This window comes from Phycodurus eques, chromosome 1, assembly GCF_024500275.1.
Source record: "Phycodurus eques isolate BA_2022a chromosome 1, UOR_Pequ_1.1, whole genome shotgun sequence".
In the NCBI taxonomy this organism is placed as follows: domain Eukaryota; kingdom Metazoa; phylum Chordata; class Actinopteri; order Syngnathiformes; family Syngnathidae; genus Phycodurus; species Phycodurus eques.
This window is the reverse complement of record NC_084525.1, coordinates 36,103,619-36,124,587: the sequence shown is the minus strand read 5'-3', so window position 1 is coordinate 36,124,587 and position 20,969 is coordinate 36,103,619. Positions and strand designations below refer to the sequence as shown.

At 41.4% G+C, this 20,969-nt stretch overlaps 1 protein-coding gene across 2 annotated transcripts in view; it reads left to right on the top strand.

Moving 5' to 3' along the window:
* Nucleotides 1–20,969, top strand: part of LOC133409830 (microphthalmia-associated transcription factor-like) — a 68,626-nt gene that overhangs the window by 31,498 nt on the left and 16,159 nt on the right. Inside the window, exons 1-4 of one of the 2 annotated variants that reach the window (XM_061690361.1) lie at nucleotides 11,292–11,413; nucleotides 15,059–15,274; nucleotides 15,357–15,452; nucleotides 15,569–15,686. In XM_061690361.1, coding sequence (XP_061546345.1) covers nucleotides 11,381–11,413; nucleotides 15,059–15,274; nucleotides 15,357–15,452; nucleotides 15,569–15,686 — 463 coding nt within the window. In that variant the 5' untranslated portion in view covers nucleotides 11,292–11,380. Of the gene's footprint in view, nucleotides 1–11,291; nucleotides 11,414–15,058; nucleotides 15,275–15,356; nucleotides 15,453–15,568; nucleotides 15,687–20,969 lie in introns of those variants that run through there. The other variant, XM_061690352.1, reaches the window with a different exon arrangement.

Here is a 20,969-nt window from a genome sequence, read left to right as displayed (position 1 = left end):
GGACGCAGAATGAATGCTTCATGTGTCCCTGCTAATTTTTGTGGGTCTCAGACACGGGACGCACATCAAACGAGATCCCAGTGTGTGTGTGTGTGTGTGTGTGTGTGTATGTGTATATGTATTTATATATATATGTCCCATAATAACTATATGCACTTTTTGTACTTTTTTTTTTCTTGGTGCATTAGCAGACCACATTTAAAACGATTCAAAAAATGGCCAATCAAACTATGATGTTTCGTATTTGTTCAGATTATATCCATCCATCCACTTTCTGAGCCGCTTTCCTCACTCGGGTCGCGGGCGTGCTGGAGCCCATCCCAGCCGTCATCGGGCAGGAGGCGTGGTACACCCTGAACTGGTTGCCAGCCAATCGCAGGGCACAAACAACCATTCACACTCACAGTCACACCTACGGACAATTTAGAGTCTTCAATTAATGCATGTTTTTGGGATGTGGGAGGAAACAGGAGTGCCTGGAGAAAACCCACGCAGGCACGGGGAGAACATGCAAACTCCACACAGACGTGGCCGGGGATTGAACCCCGGTCCTCAGAACTGTGAGGCTGACGCTCTAACCAGTCGGCTACCAGTGCCGCTGTTCATATTATAATAGCTACTAATTTCAAATGCCATCGACATCATGGCTGCATAAGAAATAATAAGCCTAACCTTCAGAAGTCATAAGACTGCTAAGAGGGACATACTGTATCGAACCAAAGATGGATGTATCGAACACAATGCACATAAAGGTGTAGTGTGTATAATCTCACATTGCGTGTGTTATAAAGGGCCCATACTCTGGCAGCTATTGAGTAATCTTTGTTGAACTAAATCCATCCACAGCACATTGAGAGATTTCATGGTTGCTTGCTCAGCCACACTTTCATCACTAGTTGGATGTGTGTGGCATGGGCAGGCCATGGTGCTGAAATACAGTATATGGGCCACAAACACTGGTCCTCTCACGCAGCATCAACCTAATCTGCAGCGCTTCGAGAGCTTTAGGGCGCCCCCTCCTCAAACCCTCACCTTGTGTACAATACGCCGTGTTGGAGTTATTTTTCTGGTTTGGCAAGAGCTTACAGACATTCTTCGCTGACTGAAGTTGTCAAATGAAAAGGCCGTTCCAGCTTGGCGCTGTTGAGCTGGGTTAACCTTCTCCCCCTGTCTGTGGGTAGATTAGCAGAGTGCGCGCAAAGATCAGGGGTACCAGGCAGAGCTGCTGGACCTCAAAAAGTGCAAACATTAAACTCAGATGAGTTTATCTAAAGACTGATTGGACCCTTAATTAACCAAGTGACCCTTGACCTCCCCGGGTATAAGCAAGGGATCAGTTTAGGGATCAAGACAAAGGAGAGCACAGCCTTGCCACACACCGAAAACTAATTCAGTGAAGAATGCTCGTAATTAGCCCATGCCGCTTTCGTTCCACTGCATATTCAAGATAAAAAAAATACATCTTTGAAATGTTTTATAGGATAACTTCCTAAAAGGGTTAGATGTGATTTCTAGATTTATGGTACCTCAAAAAGAACAAAGTCCTGTACATTTTCTCTTGAATTATACAATCAGTAACTCGTGACCCGTATGCCTCACAAAGTGTGCAAAAATTGCTTATCAACATTGGTAGTGACCTTAAGCTTTAAGGAACTGTACAGAGGTGTATAGCAGCAATATCAAAGAACTTGGCATTCAGAGAACAGAAAAACTATTTTAATGAGAAGAGTGTCAATGTCATTGAGTTGGTGACCCAGTCGCCTTCTTTAGTCATGTTGAATATTGGTGGACCAGCCAGAACTGTTCCCATATTGTGTAGCACTAGTGCAAGTGCTAACATTACTGTTTAATGAGTGCAGTGCTTGTACAAACTTTGCTGCACACTAATATGGTCAGACACTGTTTGAGACAGGTTATTAAAACATCCATCCATCCATTTTCTGAGCCGCTTCTCCTCACTAGGGTCGCGGGCGTACTGGAGCCAATCCCAGCTGTCATCGGGCAGGAGGCGGGGTACACCCTGAACTGGTTGCCAGCCAATCGCAGGGCACATAGAAACAAACAACCATTCGCACTCACAGTCATGCCTACGGGCAATTTAGAGTCTCCAATTAATGCATGTTTTTGGGATGTGGGAGGAAACCGGAGTGCCCGGAGAAAACCCACGCAGGCACGGGGAGAACATGCAAACTCCACACAGGCGGGGCCGGGGATCAGAACTGTGAGGCTGACGCTCTAACCAGCCGGTCACCGTGCCGCCGTTATTAAAACATAATTTCTAAAAAAAAGCATCAACATTTGTAAACCTGCAATTTTTAAAAATTATTTATTTTCATTTTACGTCAGGGCAGATTTACTTGGATGTCACTTTCCAACATGGTAAATCACAGTGCTTGACATAAAACACAAACACTTCTAGGGTGTAAAAAAAAACAACAGCAAAATAAGACAAAGGAGGAATATAAACAAGCAAAAAAATAAATGGACGGGAAGTGACAATGCAGAATTAAATCTCAATGAAAGCCCTTAAAGTTGGCATGAAATAAAGCAGTAATTCTCAACTGGAGGGTCATAAAGCTAGTAGCTGGCAGTCCTCAGTTTTACGATGGCGCCTAAAGGTGTGCAATGAACTAGTAGTCACACAGCACAAGAAGGCTAAGTTACCGCTGTACAGTTTTTCATCCAGGCATCCATCCATCCATTTTCTTTACCGCATATCCTCACTGAATTGTTTTAGATTTATGGCCTGGAAGTGTTTTTTTTTTCCATACAAATAACTGTTTTTAGGGTGGGTTAGTGATAGACGACGTGTTCTGATTCAGGTACAAAATCCTGATTGTGTCACTGTCGTTAGAACAAAACTCCATCGTAAACTGAGGACTCTTATACTGTACAGTGAAATATTCAACAAGCATCCTACGTCTGACTTGTCTCTTATTTTGAAAAAACAAAACAAAACAAAAAAAACATTATTTTACCAGGCATTGTCAGAAATGTAATTACTGGGGGTCTAACAGCAGCATTTAAACAGCCTCTCCTGGAGCCAAAGCAATAACAAATGCCATTGGTATTTCTATACATAATCATTCAGACTGATCAAACTGTAACTGTGACACTTGTCTACATTGTTTCTAAAATGAAAGGCAAACTATTGATGTTTCACTGTTGTAGAAAGAAAAGCTCAGTCAAATTTTGATATTAAAAAAATATATATCGAGAGAGAGAGAGAGAGAGAGAGAGAGAGAGAGTTTTTCGTTCACGTGATCGATATTTGTTTTTCCCCTGTGTTGTACGTTGAGATTGGGAGGATAATTTATGCTTGAAACGGAAAGACGAGTAGACTGACTCGTGTTTGTTTTCATGTGTTCGCTTTTTCCTAATTGGTGAAGATCAGATAGGTTATACTGTATATTTTCCAGTCTCCTTAAATGTGCTAAGATGAGCGCTAAAATGTTGAGAGTTTAGACAAACTTTGGATGCGGTAGCAGATATGACACGATAGCGAAGCTGTCAAAAATAACTCTGATCCCAAGACAAATTCAAATATCTCTCACCTGCCTAACTGTGTACGAAGACAAGCCGAAATAAAACCAAGACTGTTTAACTGAATGACCCGGAATAGTCGACAACTTGGCTTACTGTAGCTAAAACAGCATTGACTTCACCTAACATTAGCCTGAAAGCTAGAAAGTAGTTAGCATGGTGGGAGTCAGATGCCATTCCAGGAATCAAATAATCCTACATTTCTGACATGTATGTGTGTTTAATATAATACCACGGCAACAATCGACCGATATCCAACGTAAGATACACATTTTATCAATCTGTTACTGAAGAGTACTGAACTAAAATGTAAATATCGAAAATGGAGACATACTGTATGCACAGTGTGTAACGTGTGTTCTAACGTTGTTAAGTGTTACAGTTTACGTTTAACGAAATCTTTAGCACAGACATGGATGTATGGACTGGATGTCTGGCTGGATTGTAATAAGCAGCTCTGCTGGTTCATGAAAGCCACACTCTCGATGTGTTCTTTGACAAATGTTCAGTCTTCTCGCCCTGATTCCAAATTAGCGCTGATAAATGGTCAAATGAGACTTTGTCCCTTTCACCTGTACTGTTGGAGCCAAACACTGCACAGTAATTCACCATTGTTTGACGTCAGCAATCAAATTAATCTCTTCAAACACTCAACCAGCACCGGAACAAAACAATGCGTCAACCTCCAACATGGTTGGCCAGGAGCATTTCCAGAGGTGCGGGACATAATGCGAAAACTTTGAACATGTAAACATTGTGTTACATACTTTGTTTTTAACTTCTATAAGTGGGTCGCGACTTTGAACAAAAGAGTAATGTAGTTCCCAGGGTGACAGCAGTTGACAACTACTCAATTAAAGGAACCCCAAGTTTTATTTCCTCGAGAATTACCTTTGTACTGATGATGATTGAAGGTTGCCAATCTTTCTATGATGTAGTTGTTCTCCAAAGGATCACATTTGTTGTAGTGAGAGCATGATAGCAGCTTAACCGTCACACAAAGTGGTCTATTCTTGCTAATGCTTCCTTCTTGTTTAAGTATGCTGCAGGAACATCATGGAATGCCCAAAAGCATACAAGTCAAAAAATAATCACACGTCCCCTCCAAAGTACAACAGCATGCTTTGTGCATGTTTCTGTTGAATGTTTTCTGTTCTGACTCAAAATGTCTTGTTGCTGATGCCCTCAGGGGCTGCTAAAGCCTCCAAAACCATCTGAAAAACAACAAGCTGTCTTCTTTCCTGTGGCTTCAAATGCAGTCACTAAACCCGCTGCTCCTTTTTTATTATTTTTTTTTATTTTTATTTATTTATTTTAAAAAAAATCTTTAGTATAAAGTATTTAGGGCGGCACGGTGGACGACTGGTCAGCACATCTGCCTCACAGTTCTGCCGACCGGGGTTCAAATCCCAGCCCCGCCTGTGTGGAGTTTGCATGTTCTCCCTGTGCCTGCGTGGGTTTCCTCCCGATACTCCGGTTTCCTCCCACATCCCAAAAACATGCGTGGTAGGTTGAAGACTCTAAGTTGCCCATAGGTGCGAATGTGAGTGCAAATGGTTGTTCGTTTGTATGTGCCATGCGATTGGCTGGCGACCAGTTCAGGGTGTACCCTCCTCTTGCCCGAAGATAGCTGGGATAGGCTTCAGCGTGCCCGCGACCCCGGTGAGTATAAGCGGTACAGAAAAGGGATGGTATCCTTTCATATAGCCCGCAACAAGTGAGATTTGTAAATCCTTTATGTAGATTCGTAACCAAAATTCACAATGAAAATCACCTTTTCTGCGTACTGACTCATGACAGAATTCTTTGTTGTTGTTGTTTTTTTACCTCAGTCCGCGTAGTTTTAAAGAAAATCTCCAGTATGTGTATTGACAGTACTGGGACATTCTAGTCTAAAGCCTGCTTCCCCCAAGGGGGTATAATAAACTCTGGCAACTGATTTTTTTATTTTTATTAAGCGTGTATGATAAAATAAGAAAACCTTGAGGACGAAAATAAGTTTGAAAACCTCAAATCCTGATTTTTCCACATGATAAAGCCAACAGACATTTAGAGGGGAACATGTTATTCTAAGGTCAGGGTGTACATTAACTGATGATGACAATTTGCTCATGGTGGCAATGCAGCTGAAGGATATTTACTTAAGTGAATGCTAGTTTGGCTGGGAAAGGAAGTACAAATGTACATGCATAAAATATTACAAAACACTTAGTTCATTTCATTTGCTAATCTACAACGGAATACTACTAATATATACTAATACTAATATACTACTACTAATCCGGAAATCAACATTAATTGACAACACCAAAATAATCCTGTGGTGAGAATGACACAAACAGACTAGAAATAGGTTACAGTTACACCATCTCTGAAGTACAAGTTTAAAAAAGTACCGTTTACATCTCCTCCCGGTTGCCTAAAAACAACAGTATGTACTGTATTGGTATGCATGACCTTAAAAAAGAGGTTGAAATATTTTGAATGTACACTGGTTTGTAATTTAGAGAAAAGTGTCTGTCATTGCCATTGGTGACCTGGGTTCACCTTCTTGTTAGTGCTATTTTTCTATGCTAACATAACTGTAATGTCAATCCATCCATCCATCCATCCATCCACCCTAAGACTGCACGGCAGTCAATCGCAGGGCACAGGGTTAGCCAACAAGCTGCAAACAGATGGCTAAATGGAGATTTGAACCCAGCTATCCTGACTCCAAAAACCACTATTAAGTCAAGTCATTTCTACTTCTATAGGAACAATTCACAACTGAAGTTACCTCAAGCCACTTTACACATTGAGCAGATCAAGAACAACATTCCTCATGCATTACTGTTACACCATACTACCCAAATTTCAATCAATTAATTTCATTACAAAAAAGAGCATTTAATCAAACTTTTGTATTTCTGCACTCCTGTTGACACAGAACCGTTCTCAGTGTCCTTATTTTTGACACATTGATAACACTGATTCATTGAATGTGAACCAGAACGTAAGGCTAACAATATGATGAAAGAGGCGAGACCGCATTGCTTGGCCTGGTGGTTGGAAAGTTTTTTTGTTTTTTTTTCTTCTTTTTGTTAACTGGCCGAGGGAAGCATGAAGAGCATAGTTGTATGCAAATTGTGTAACAAAGACTTATCACTGAAACACATCAAGCCTACGGCGTCACCTTAATTCAAAACATGTTGCAGCAAGCATGGACACCAGAGCGTCAGCAGTCCGAATACAAGTTTGTCTCTGTAGCTGGTTGAAAGAGGAGAAAACTAGACTTATTCTGTAACCAATATTGCAACAGTGACTTTTGCTTTGGATTTTGGGAGAATAAAATAAATTTTGAAATCAAAGCATTTGTATTGTCTCAAATATTGTTGTTACATTAACATGTAATTAAGCAGTACAGTGGAGTAGTGTTTACCATGTCTTCCTCACAGTCAAGAGGTTCTGTTTTTGAATTTTGACTTTGTGGTGCAGGGGGAGAGCCAGAAGATTTTCAGTAGTGGGGCCAGAGTGAGACTAGAGGTCATTTTGGGGTGACACAGAACACATAACGTGTTTAAAATTGCATCTATAAAACAAGGGAATAATTAAGGCACCTATACACTATATCTATGTTTTTTTTTTTGGTTTTTTTTTTACAATCCAGCCAGGGTTAAATGATCAAATACACATCCAATGTATTAGCTTCTCTTCTTGCAAATAAGGACACAACTAGAGGCCAAAAAAATGTCTTGTAAATTTGACACAACATTGAGAAGTCTTTTTTTTTTAAACAGCCTGCCAAATTAGAATGAATAAAAAAATCACCATGTATGTAAAATAAGGCTATGAAATCATGAAAAATAAGGCCTGCCCTCGAGCTGCAGGACTGTATGGGGGTGGCCACTGGAGGCGCTGGAGACGAGCCCTTCACCTGTCAATCAATTACTTTCGCCCGTACGTTATGTGCTCAAGTGTCTGTAGTCAACTACTGGCTGAATAACGTGTGCTGCTGTGGTTATGGTTAATAAACCGTTTACTTTCCCATGTCTCTGTTATCTCGGGGACTAACACACAACAACTCCGAGTGAGGCGCTGATGTATTAAACAAAGACGATGTGAAGCCGTCTAACTCACTCCCTGCATGAGCTGCTTGTATGTCACCACAACAGAGAAACTAGCCTAAATAACACAAAACACATCACAGAAGGTGCATTTTTCAGGTTGTAGGCATAGATTGATGGCTAACTGCATGGTGTAGTGGTGATTGAAATGGGCCGAGCTATTATTACTAAATCGTAACTCTGGCAAATAGCCGTAGACGGCAATCGTGAGTTAGAGTATAGGCCCAATTTTTCCAGTTTATTTTTAATTGGAATTCATGCTGTTCAGTGTCTCATTGTACTGTGAAATGAAAGCACAGGACAAATAAACAATTTATGTGACCTAAGAAATCATGCAATCAATCTATAAACCAAAATGTATTTTAAACCTTTAACTCATTAAAGTAGCAACCTTAGGCAGATATAACAGCTGAACACACTCACGGCATTCTTTCAACAAAGGAAATAAATATTCCTTCGAAAGCACTGCCAGGGTGCTTTGCGCTCACTCTTCTGTCCAATTCATCCCAAACCAGCTTGATGGGGTTTAAGTCTGAAGACTGTGGCTTTTCTATATTGTTGGAAACCCTGACATTTTCCAACAATATATGTGTAACAGTCTAATTTTGACCTGCCAAGACCAGCATTTTAGCGAACAGGGTAGTGTCTCAATTTGCGCAGCTAACCTGTTTTTCCTCCGTGCATGCTATGTATATTGTTAGTATCATTTGTTGTCACAAATGATAGTTACACATGGCGAAAATTGACCATCTCACTGTACAGTAGCTAATTTATATTAATCTGCTCATCTCCCGTTGACTGTTTTGAGTTACACACACACACACACACACACAGTCCTTCTTTTCATATTGTCACTACTTTAGTTGAGCCATACCCTAGTTGTACTGGCCTAAAACCCATGTGCTCAGATGAAATGCTTCCTTAGTGTCTTGTGACTCTGAAGACATATTATGCCTTTGAAAGAAATGCAATTATGGACAAAAAGAATGCAATACAAACACACACGACGGGGGTGGCCAATGGAATGGCCAGGTTTCAGTCTAGGGAATCCACGGCCACCTCAGGCCAATCCCTAGAACTGCCCTGGTGTGGAGTTCTTGTATGGGTTTTCTTTGGGTACTCTGGCTTCCCACCGAATAATAAAAAAATAAACAAGTACACGCATGTTAGGTTCATTAAATCTCAATTTCCCGATGGTGTGAATGAATTTTGTTGTTGTAAATGTGATTGGCTGGCGTCCAGGGTGTACCCACCTCTCACCCACAGTCAGCTAGGCTAGGCTCCAGCTCACCCGCGGCCCTAATAAGGACCAGCACTATAGAAAATGGATAAGGAAAAGCCTCTGTACAATCAGATTTTTTTTAACTATGTCCCACAAATAGCTGTAACACACATTAGTTAGTTTTTGTCGTTTGTTGTAGTAATTTGTAGTAAGAATTGGTTCGTTAACTTCTGACCATGTCTTTTTTGGTTACAGAATGTCTTGTTTATACTGGGACAACTGTAACTGTGTACATGTGTCGTTCCATTTTGTGTGAGTTGTGCAAGGAGAGATATAAGGAAAGCTTTTCTCTTTTTACTGTTTACTACAGTGGTCACAGAGCCCAATTGATTTCTGATGTGCCTGTGAGAGGCGCATGTGGTTAAAAACCATAGCTATCTTCACATTTAGCATCACAAAAGCCAACGACAGAGGGGTCACAAGGTTATTCGAATTGATGCGAAAGCAGTTTGTGTGAGAAGTCAAGTTATATTGCAAATGTGTCTTAAAATGGGCAAAATAAACCAAATACTGTATACATAAACTGTAAACCTATACTATACAAAATGTTTGGCGCGTTAGCTGTTTGGGCAACATGTTTGCAAAACATTTTGGATAACTTAACTTCAATTCCTTTTTCTGTGCAGTTTTCTGGTTTTCAGTTATTATTATTTGCTTATCCTAAACTTGCTTTCTTGGACTCTCCTCAAGACTTTCCTGCCTGGCTCAAACCCACTTCCACTCATAAAGCTGCTCTGAATGGACTATTTAATTCCCCAAATGTCGTGCTGGTTAAATTACATGCAATCATCAAAATAATTATAGTATTAATAGGTCTGGGTCCTACTGACGGCCCACTGACCAAAAGGGATGAAGGACCAACAAGTATACAAAAAGGTTTCGTCCTCAAGAGACTTACAGTATTTTCTTTTCTTCTTTATTAAAGTGTTGCCACTAAACCATAATTTCTCTCATGGAATCAATAAAGTTGATTAAATCTACATAAAATACCTAACAACTGATGAAATATTCAGACTGATATCAGGGAGTTAGTAGAATGCTGTTTTTTTTTTTTTATTGTGGTCGCGGACTTTAAAAACTGAAACAATAGTTGCAAAATGTTGTCAAAGGTTTAACCCAATTTGAATTTATGATCATGAATGAATGAATTATAATTCCTTGTTTGTTTACACCTGTTTGCACTCGGGCTTGCACATTTAAGGGGTCAAGTACAGTATATTTATCTGGATTAGGCCTCTGAATAACAACATTCAGTCTATTTTCAGGATTAATTTAACTAATAATGCCGGAGTGCTCTCTATTTGTAATGCAAGGCGACTCCAAGCTTCTTGCTTTTATCCATATATACAGTACAATTGATTCGTACTGCTGCACCAGTTAAAACTTCTGAAGTGAATGAAGTCATCAGTCAAAAGATAACAAAAAATGTCATCTAGTTTAATTCACTGGTGAGTAATTCCCATTCTTTGCCACGGGAATATTGAAGTTCCTCTGAGTCAGTCACTGATGAGCTGTAAATATCTCAAGACCCTCTACCCCCTCAGTGTTGTCGTTTTTACAACCCTGTAATGGCAATTTGTTGCCCAAGGTGAGAGCTACCTGCAGGACGTGTGTTAACGCACCTCACATGGGCACTGAGACAATAATATTGTATCCCAGCATGAAGAAGAGAGCGTTTGTGCTTTTGTGAGAGTCGCAGGAACACAAGATCTGATTGTATGACAAGTGGAAGGAAAGATACTGATGCAAAACACTAGATTTATTTTAATCTTTTTTTTTTTCAGGGTTAACCGGCACAGCACACTGACCTTGCAAAATATATGATTTGTCTGTAGCCTGAAAAGCGGCAGAAGTATCCAAGAGTTCAACCCCAGCCTAGGACCCTTTTAGCCATCTACATCCCCCACAGCAAAAATAGTCATGCAAAAAAGAAGAGGCGCAGTGTTATTGATTATGTCTGATGTTACAAATTTAAAGTAGGAAACAGTGGAATTGAGGATATATCTAACAAAGGTATAATGGGCTTCATTATGTATGCTTTGCTGACATGGCCTCACTTGCTGAGCATCAAACGGGTTAAACAACTGGATGGGGCCAAGTAAAAGCCCCAGGCAGGTTTCAGCCGAAGAGGTGGCCTTCGCCAAACAAAGGCACTAACTGTTAGTGCAGCATCCTCACGTCAAGTGATACGCCATAAAGGCATAACTTCAGTTTTTACATGGAACAACACAAATTTGAAAAGGCTCATTGTGTCCGCCGGCATTCTCTAACACGTGTAACTAATGGGTTTTTTCTCGGCATTTAAAGATAAGCCGGCAGTGGCTTCCCTCGCAGACGCCCCAGTCCTGAGAAAAGAAGCAGTGACGGTCCATCGTAGCATAGATCTTAGTTGAATTCTGAAATTCAAGAGTCTGGCTCTTGGACTGGACATTTTAAATAAGTGTATATAATGCTTGAGATGCTTGGATATCACCCTTATGAGGTACGTTTGTTTTTCATTTATATTGACAATATAAATTGTTTGTTTAATGTCTTTGCACTGAACAATTTAAACACTTTGATGGGTGATATTCAACACAACCTTTTAAATTTATTTAGCATTGATCCACAGACATTGGATGAAACTTAAGACTGATACACCCAACGTCTTTTTACCCTTCACCACAGTGACTGTTTTCCTCTTCATAACCATTTTTTTGCTGCTTAAGGCACACACACAAATACAGTGGGTACGGAAAGTATTCAGACCCCTTAAATCTTTCTCTCTTTGCTATATTGCAGCCATTTGCTAAAATCATTTAAGTTCATTTTTTCCTCATTAATGTACACATAGCACCCCATATTGACAGAAAAAAAATGAATTGTGGAAATTTTTGCAGATTTATTAAAAAAGAAAAACTGAAATATCACACAGCCATAAGTATTCAGACCCTTTGCTCAGTATTTAGTAGAAGCCCCTTTTGAGCTAATACAGCCATGAGTCTTTTTGGGAATGATGCAACAAGTTTTTCACACCTGAATTTGGGGATCCTCTGCCATTCCTTTTTGCAGATCCTCTCCAGTTCTGTCAGGTTGGATGGTGAACATTGGTGGACAGCCATTTTCAGGTCTCTCCAGAGATGCTTCATTGGGTTTAAGTCAGGACTCTGGCTAGGCCATTCAAGAACAGTCACGGAGTTGTTCGGAAGCCACTCTTTGGTTGTTTTAGCTGTGTGTTTATGGTCATTGTCTTGTTGGAAGGTGAGCTTTCGGCCCAGTCTGAGGTCTTGAGCACTCTGGAGAAGGTTTTCGTCCAGGATATCCATGTACTTGGCCGCATCCATCTTTCCTTCGATTGCAACCAGTCGTCCTGTCCCTGCAGCTGAAAAACACCCCCACAGCATGATGCTGCCACCACCGTGCTTCACTGTTGGGACTGTATTGGACAGGTGATGAGCAGTGCCTGGTTTTATCCACACATACTGCTTATAATTAAGGCCAAAAAGTTTTAGCTTGCTCTCATCAGACCAGAGAATCGTATTTCTCACCATCTTGGAGTCCTTCAGGAGTTTTTAGCAAACTCCATGCGGGCTTTCATGTGTCTTGCACTGAGAAGAGCCTTCCGTCGGGCCATCCTGCCATAAAGCCCCGACTGGTGGAGGGCTGCAGTGACTGCATCTCTGAAGCTCAGCCACAGTGATCTTTGGGTTCTTCTTTACCGCTCTCACCAAGGCTCTTCTCCCCCAATTGCTCATTTTGGCAAGACTGCCAGCTCTAGGAAGGGTTCTGGTCGTCCCAAACGGCTTCCATTTCAGGATTATGCTGCGCTCTTAGGAATCTTAAGTGCAGCAGAAATGTTTATGTAACCTTGGCCAGATCTGTGCCTTCCCACAATTCTGTCTCTGAGCTCTTCAGGCAGTTCCTTTGACCTCATGATTCTCATTTGCTCTGACAAGGTCTTATATAGGTGTGTGGCTTTCCTAATCAAGTCCAATCAGTATAATCAAACACAGCTGGACTCCAATGAAAGTGTAGAACCATCTCAACGATGATCAGAAGAAATGGAGATCACCCGAGTTAAATATAGTGTCACAGCAAAGGGTCTGAATACTTATGGCTGTGTGATATTTCAGTTTTTCTTTTTTAATAAATCTGCAAAGATTTCAACAATTCTGTTTTTTTCTGTTAATATGGGGTGCTGTGAGTAGCATTAATGGGGGGGAAATGAACTTAAATGATTTTAGCAAATGGCTGCAATATAACGAAGAGTGAAATTTTTAAGGGGTTCTGAATACTTTCCGTACTCACTGTCCATCACGTTGATCTTACACTGGCTTTTCATAATGAGCATTGTGACCCTGGATAACCAATTTAAGTAGTGTATACCTCTTTTGTTGCGTTAATTAGCATTAGCATTTAGTGCTTACAGTGTTCAGAAATGCGTGCGGTGCTTGTGCAAAGTTTGCTGCACATTATATGCTGTGTTGTTCATGTCTTGCCCTTACATTAATCCGCTTCTCTTCTTTAACTTCTGACCTTTACTTTATCATCCGATTAAAATTATATATTGAATATTTAGCACAGGCTCCAAAGAAAATTATCCATCCATTTTCTACCGCTTATCCGAGGTCGGGTCGGGCAGCAGCTTTAGCAGGGATGCCCTGACTTCCCTCTCCCCAGCCACTTCACCCAGCTCTTCCGGGGGAATCCCGACCCGAAGAAAATGATTAATGACTAAAACCCCAACATCAATAATCATGAGGGGCTGTGTGTTTGGTGCCGGGGCCTTCAGTGGGGACTTACCCGACTCAATCCACCACTTAATACCACCACAATCCCGTTGTAATTATCAAAACCATCAATACCGAAAATGCAATATGACAGTATGCAACTGTGCCACATACATCATTTGGAGCAGTTCAGAATCATCATTCTTCATAATAATGTGAAAAAAACATTTACAGACATTTAAATAAAATATGGATGGATGGATAAATAAAATACATCATATGCTCACCAGAGATACTGTGTATTAAATGTATTAATGTGTGAAGTTTTGCTCTGACCAACCAATCAGGGGACAGAAAAATGCTGACGTCATGTATGAGGACACATTGAAATCTGATTGTTTAAAGCAACAGTCTCATTGATAATATAGTTTGAGTAACATTGGCCAGCACTACTGATTCTGTAGACCCTGGGCTGAGTAGATTGACATGGCAGAACATCAAGGCTAAAATTCATCCATCCATCCATTTTCCGAACCGCTTATCCTCACTAGGATCGCAAGCGTGCTGGAGCCTATCCCAGCTATCATTCGGGCAAGAGGCGGGGTACACTCTGAACTGGTCGCCAGCCAATCGCAGGGCACATAGAAACAAACAACCATTTGCGCTCTCATTCATACCTATGGACAATTTAGAGTCTTCAAATAACTTACCATGCATGTTTTTGGGATGTGGGATAAACCGGCGTCCCCATAGAAAACCCACGCAGGCACGGGGAGAGCTACAAACTCCACACAGGCGGGCCGGATTTGAATCCGGGTCCTCAGAACTGTGAGGCAGATGTGTTAACCAGTCGTCCAACGTGACGCAAGAGGCTAAAATCTGATCCAAAAATCAATTATCCACATTCACATACTAGAAGCAATGTAGCCAAGAGAAATGCTACAAAATAAAGTGAATAAACTGTTTGGAATAAATGAATACAAGTTCAAGGAATACATATTAGAACTTGGGTTGTAAATATAGATCATTGTTTAATATTTATTCTTAAATTAGAGGGGGGGAAAATGTCCGAAAAATGTCCGAAAATCTTCTGTCAAATGTGAAGAAATGCACTCGTTATACTTTTAATGTAAAACGGAGAAAACTATTTATTGTTGACAAGCAAATGGTCATATCACAAACAAAAGTATGCTTTTTTTCGGTTGTATTTGACTGAAACATGTTTAGTTTGGAATTCGTAAGATTGAAATGAAATATTTCTTACCTCAAAGCTGTCTAAAACAACAACAACAAAACTCCCATTTTAACAGGTGATGTGTAGACCATGTTGATCCACTTTATTTCAAGTGATTTTTAGTTATGCACAGTATGCCTGGCTTCCAAACTAATGTCTTTGGCATTCTCTTGGTCTACAACAGGTGCAGACTCATCTGGAGAACCCGACCAAGTACCACATCCAGCGCTCCCAGCAGCAGCAGGTCAAGCAGTACCTGGGAAAGGTTGGCTCACATGTACTGAGCTTGCCCTGCCCCCAAAAGTCCTCTGACCACGGGGGCATGCCGCCAGGGCCAGGCAACAGCGCCCCCAACAGCCCTATGGCCTTACTGACCCTGAACTCGAATTGCGAGAAAGAGGTTACTGCGGTTGTTCTGGTCCATTACCAAATGTACACCCATTTTGATGAGCATTTACTTGAATGACATGCTTTTGTTTTAGATGGATGATGTCATCGATGACATTATCAGTCTGGAGTCCAGTTACAACGATGATATCCTCGGCCTGATGGACCCAGGACTTCAAATGGCCAACACGGTACATCCGTAACAGCAGTCTCATTACTACATTAGGGCGTTACAGTACATTTAAAACCAATAACCATCTTGCCCATCATCTGTCCAGGAGCCCCCTAACACTTCTGTGCCCCTCAGATACCAGTGCCCACCAACCTCATGGACATGTATGGAAATCAGGGTATGTCTCAGCAAGGTCTGCCCATCAGTAACTCCTGTCCTGCCAACCTGCCCAACATCAAAAGGGAATACTCAGGTAAGTGCTTCCAGGGGTATACAGTCGATGATGAACATTCTACAATGCTTCATCTTATCTGCACTCTTAGATGTTTCATAGGGTTTGTAAAGTAACTTACTGGCAACACTGTAAACTTGAATTTAGAGTAACTAAGTAGCAACACTGCTGTCAGTAAGTTACTGAAAATATAAACCAATTAATCAATCAATCAATAAGTGGGAGGTGAGTAGTCTGAATTGGATTCTCGAAGCTGCCAAATGTCACGGAACACCCGTATTTTGTTACGGAAACCACTGAACGTTGATTCGTTAAAGCCGTAACACTGATTGTTCCGGATATTGAAAAAAGAAATTCAATGTCTGACATTACCTTTGTGTCCACACTAAACAGCTGCTTGGTGCACATGATTTTATTACACCCACCAGCTGCCAAGGGGAAGCTTCTCTTTGCGTCCGGCATCAACGCATTGCAAGTCACTGATCATCGCCTCCAGCAAATAAGCTACACTTCTGACCATGCCTCTTACAACCGTCAAAAAGTGAGGACGAGGAGTGGCTAGGCAAAGACCATGTCAAAGCCATGCTAATTGCTAAGCTATCGTTGCATGCAGTCGCAAAACATCAAAATAAGTGATTTGGTGGTACACTTGTCACATACTGTAGGTCTGGCTAGAACCACGTTTTCGCGGAGAGTAATGAACTTTCAACAACAAAATAACAGGGCAATTAATGCCTGTTTACATATATAAATCTAAAATAATACACATCCACACAGGACGCCGCGTCTGAGCCGGAAATGAATGAGTATGTGACTGCACACGTCACTTCAAAACGTGGGCAGGTTAAAAATATATTATTATTATTATTATTGTTATTATTAATACATATTTGTTATATAAGATAACCGTTATTAGTCCCACAATGGGGAAATTTGAATTGTTTCTGCAGCAATAGTGCCTATAGGAAATAAAAATATGTAATATACAGTAAGTAGCATGCAAGAAAAGACATGTACAAGATGTACACTGCACTAAATAGAAACCATACATAAACTATCCAGTGCAATCTATCAGCAATGTTATTTGGTTGTTTGCAAAATAGCGTGCTGAGTTTGAATTTTTACGTTTGAGATCTGATTAATGTGCTTCAATAGACTTGCTTTTTTTGTTACAGAGGTTGAAAACAGAATTAGCAAAATGTGAATTAATCCATAGTCACGGATATTTTTGATGATGGAACGTCCAAATCACATCTTCTGGCACTTTGATTCAGGCTGAAACTGTGTCCGCCATTACAAGGTTGATTTGAATTTTTAAAAGGACAAATATTGAAGCCATAATTTATTAACGATTATGATTATGACTGTCGCAAGATAATGTTTGTGACAAAGTTTTGAAAATATGGAAATTCAGATGATTTTGGAGAAATGGTCATGGACGTGAATTTTTATAGGTTGGCAGCTCTTAATTCTGGAATCATGCACCACTTGATATATGGTACCCAGTCACCAGCTGTGAATCATTTGAAGTATTGAGCAGTATTTTGTCAATACTAGTTGATTAGCGGCGGCACGGTGAACGACTGGTTAGAGCGTCTGCCTCACAGTTCTGAGGTCCGGGGTTCAATCCCCGACCCCGCTTGTGTGGAGTTTGCATGTTCTCCCCGTGCCTGCGTGTGTTTTCTCCGGGCATTCCGGTTTCCTCCCACATCCCAAAAACATTCATGGTAGGTTAATTGAAGACTCTAAATTACCTGTAGGTGCGAATGTGAGTGCGAATGGTTGTTTGTTTGTATGTGCCCTGCGATTGGCTGGCAACCAGTTCAGGGTGTACCCCGCCTCCTGCCCGATGATTGCTGGGATTGGTTCCAGCACTGTCGCGGCTCAGAAAATGGATGGATGGGTGGGTGGATAGTTGATTAGCTTACCTGAATCAGGGGACACTCTGTGAAAGCAGCAATTGGCTCCTCTCTCTTGACCTCTGCAATGAGCTTCCTCCAATGGAAACTACAGTGGAACCTCGATAGAACGGACTAATAGGGGCGGGAGGCCGTCCGATATAGCCTTTTTTTTTTAGGCCATATGCACCCATATTACTGTACAGTACAAAGGTTTTTTTTCACAGCCTAATACACCCAGTACAGTGCAAAGTTACTGTAAATAAATATAAGCTTGAAAATTTCATCCAAACTTACCACACATTTGTGCTTGGTCATGGTGACATTGTTGATGTACAATACTTATTATAGGCGAGTCACTTTCATGAGCCACGAGGAATTAGTGTGCATACTACTAGTCCCAAATCCGTTGCCAAAGGCAAAAGGCTCCACAATCTGGTACTGTACCAAAAATAGCATGTCCATGAAGTTTTGTATTCCTGACTTAACACAGCCGCCAAGCCTCTCTCTCTCTCTCTCTCTCTCTCTCTCTCTCTCTCTCTCTGTGTGTGTGTGTGTGTGTGTGTGTGTGCGCACTGCACTCTACGGTACAATAGACAATAGATATAACCATCATGACATGGCCGCCACGCCAATGCACGGGAGGCACTTCTTTTGGAATTTGATCTATTTTTAATTTTTTTTATTTAGTAATTTTTTTTATATCTGTTGACACACCAATACGTCTGTCCCATTCTCTGCCTGCATTGTGCCACAGCGCCAGTAAACAACAGCGGTCAATTCTGGAACTAACAGACTTTGTCAACGTCAGTTTAAGTGACAAATGGAAAAAATTTTTGGTCAGTTCTGATGGTCCGTTTTATCTGATATCTGTTATATCGGGGTCCGTTTTATCGAGGTTCCACTGTACTACTAAACCCACATGTATATAATTGAAGCGTACACAACAGTGATTTTCTGCAACGGTGCCACATTGTTAATGTTCAGTATTTCCACACAATAGATTTTTATGATCATTATCTTTCTTGTATTATCATATTTTATTGCGTGTCTCTTGTTATATACCGTGGGTATGTAAAGTATTCAGACCCCCTTAAAGTTTTCCCTGTTCGTTATAGTGCAGCCATTTGCTAAAATAATTTAAGTTCATTTTTGTTCCTCATTAATGTACACACAGCACCCCGTATTGACAGAGAAAAATTTAATTGTTGAAATGTTTGCTGATGTATTAAAAAAGAAAAACTGAAATATCACACAGTGACACATATTTAACTCGGGTGCTGTCAATTTCTTCTGATCGTCTTTGAAATAGTTCTACACCTTCAATGGAGTCCATCTGTATTTGATTATACTGATTGGACTTGATTAGGAAAGCTACACACCTGTCTATATAAGACCTTACAGCTCACAGATGTTTGGGATGACCAGAAGCCTTCCTACAGCTGGCGATCTGATCAAACTGAGCAATTGGGAGAGATGAGCCTTGGTGAGAGAGGTAAAGAAGAGCCCAAAGATCACTTTGGCTGAGCTCCAGAGATGCACTCGGGAGATGGGTTCGAGAAAGTCAACCATCACTGGAGCCCTCCACCACTTGGGGCTTTATAGCAGAGTGGCCCGACGGAAGCCTCTCCTCAGTGCAAGACACATGAAAGCCCCGATGGAGTGTGCTAAAAAACACCTGAAGGAATCCAAGATTGTGAGAAATAAGATTTTCTGGTCTGATGAAGGCGGCACGGTGGCCGACTGGTTAGAGCGTCAGCCTCACAGTTCTGAGGACCCGGGTTCAATCCCTGGCCCCACCTGTGTGGAGTTTGCGTGTTCTCCCCGTGCCTGCGTGGGTTTTCTCCGGGCACTCCGGTTTCCTCTCACGTACCAAAAACATGCATTAATTGAAGAATCTAAATTGCCCGTAGGTGTGACTGTGAGTGCGAATGGTTGTTTGTTTGTATGTGCCCTGCGATTGGCTGGCAACCAGTTCAGGGTGTACCCCGCCTCCTGCCCGATGACAGCTGGGATAGGCTCCAGCACGCCCGCGACCCAAGTGAGGAGAAGCGGCTCAGAAAATGGATGGATGGATGGTCTGTTGAGACCAAGCTAGAACTTTTTGGCCTTAATTCTAAGCAGTATGTGTGGAGAAAACCAGGCACTGCTCATCACCTGTCCGGCACAGTCCCAACAGTGAAGCATGGTGGTGGCAGCATCATGCTGTGGTGTTTTCTCCCTACAGGAACAGGGGTCTGAATAATTTCCGTACCCACTGTACGTGTCTTGTTATTTACAAAGAAATATTTAATTAACAGTGTGGAGCCATGAATATTACAATGGATGCTCAGAGCATATATCACAGTACAATTAGACATTGCTGGAAATTCTACAGTTATTTACCACGCAGTAAAACACTGTAAATAGATTATTTAATTGCATGTAGTTTCCACTTCATCATGGGATTTTGGTTGACGTCACACTATACACAGAACGTTACTATATTTTTTTTAAATCAATCTTTCTATTCAGGGTGGCACGGTGCACGACTGGTTAGGACATCTGCCTCACAGTTCTGAGGACCTAGGTTCAAATCTGGCCTCGCCTGTGTGGAGTTTGCATGTTCTTCCTGTGCCTGCGTGGGCTTTTTCTGGGTACTCCGGTTTCCTCCCACATCCACATGTAGGCTCGGTTAATTGAAGTCTCTAAGACTCTAAATTGCCCGCAGGTGTGAATGCGAGTGCGAATGGCTGTTTGTTTATATGTGTCCTGCGATTGGCTGGCAACCAGTTCAGGGTGTACCCCGCCTCTCACCCAGAGTCAGTTGGGATAGGCTCCAGCACGTCCATGACACTAGTGAGGACAAGTGGTACAGAAAATGGATGGATGGATGTTTCTATTCATTGTGATGTTGATGTATCACACAAGGCAAACGGGAACTCTTTTGGTTTGCAGAAGAAGTAGGCCAAATTGAGGAATCACAAGGAAGTCTAATAACGGTTAGCTTAGCTTCACTTAGCATGCAGCTCAACTGACTGGAATGTCAATCTATTGCTCACAATCCACAATTAGGGTTTCATAAAAACAAAGTGTAACATACTGTAAATGTAACATCCATACATCCATTTTCTGAGCCGCTTCTCCTCACTAGGGTCGCGGGTATGCTGGAGCCTATCCCAGCTATAATCGGGCAGGAGGCCAGGAGTTCAGTACACCCTGAACTGGTTGCCAGCCAATTGCAAGGCACATACAAACAAACAACCATTTGCACTCACATTCACACCTACGGGCAATTTAGAGTTGTCAATTAACCTACCATGCATGTTTTTAGGATGTGGGAGGAAACCGGAGTACCCTGAGAAAACCCACGCAGGTACGGGGAGAAACGTCGTAGGTAGTGTACGTCATAACTCAAGGACTTCCT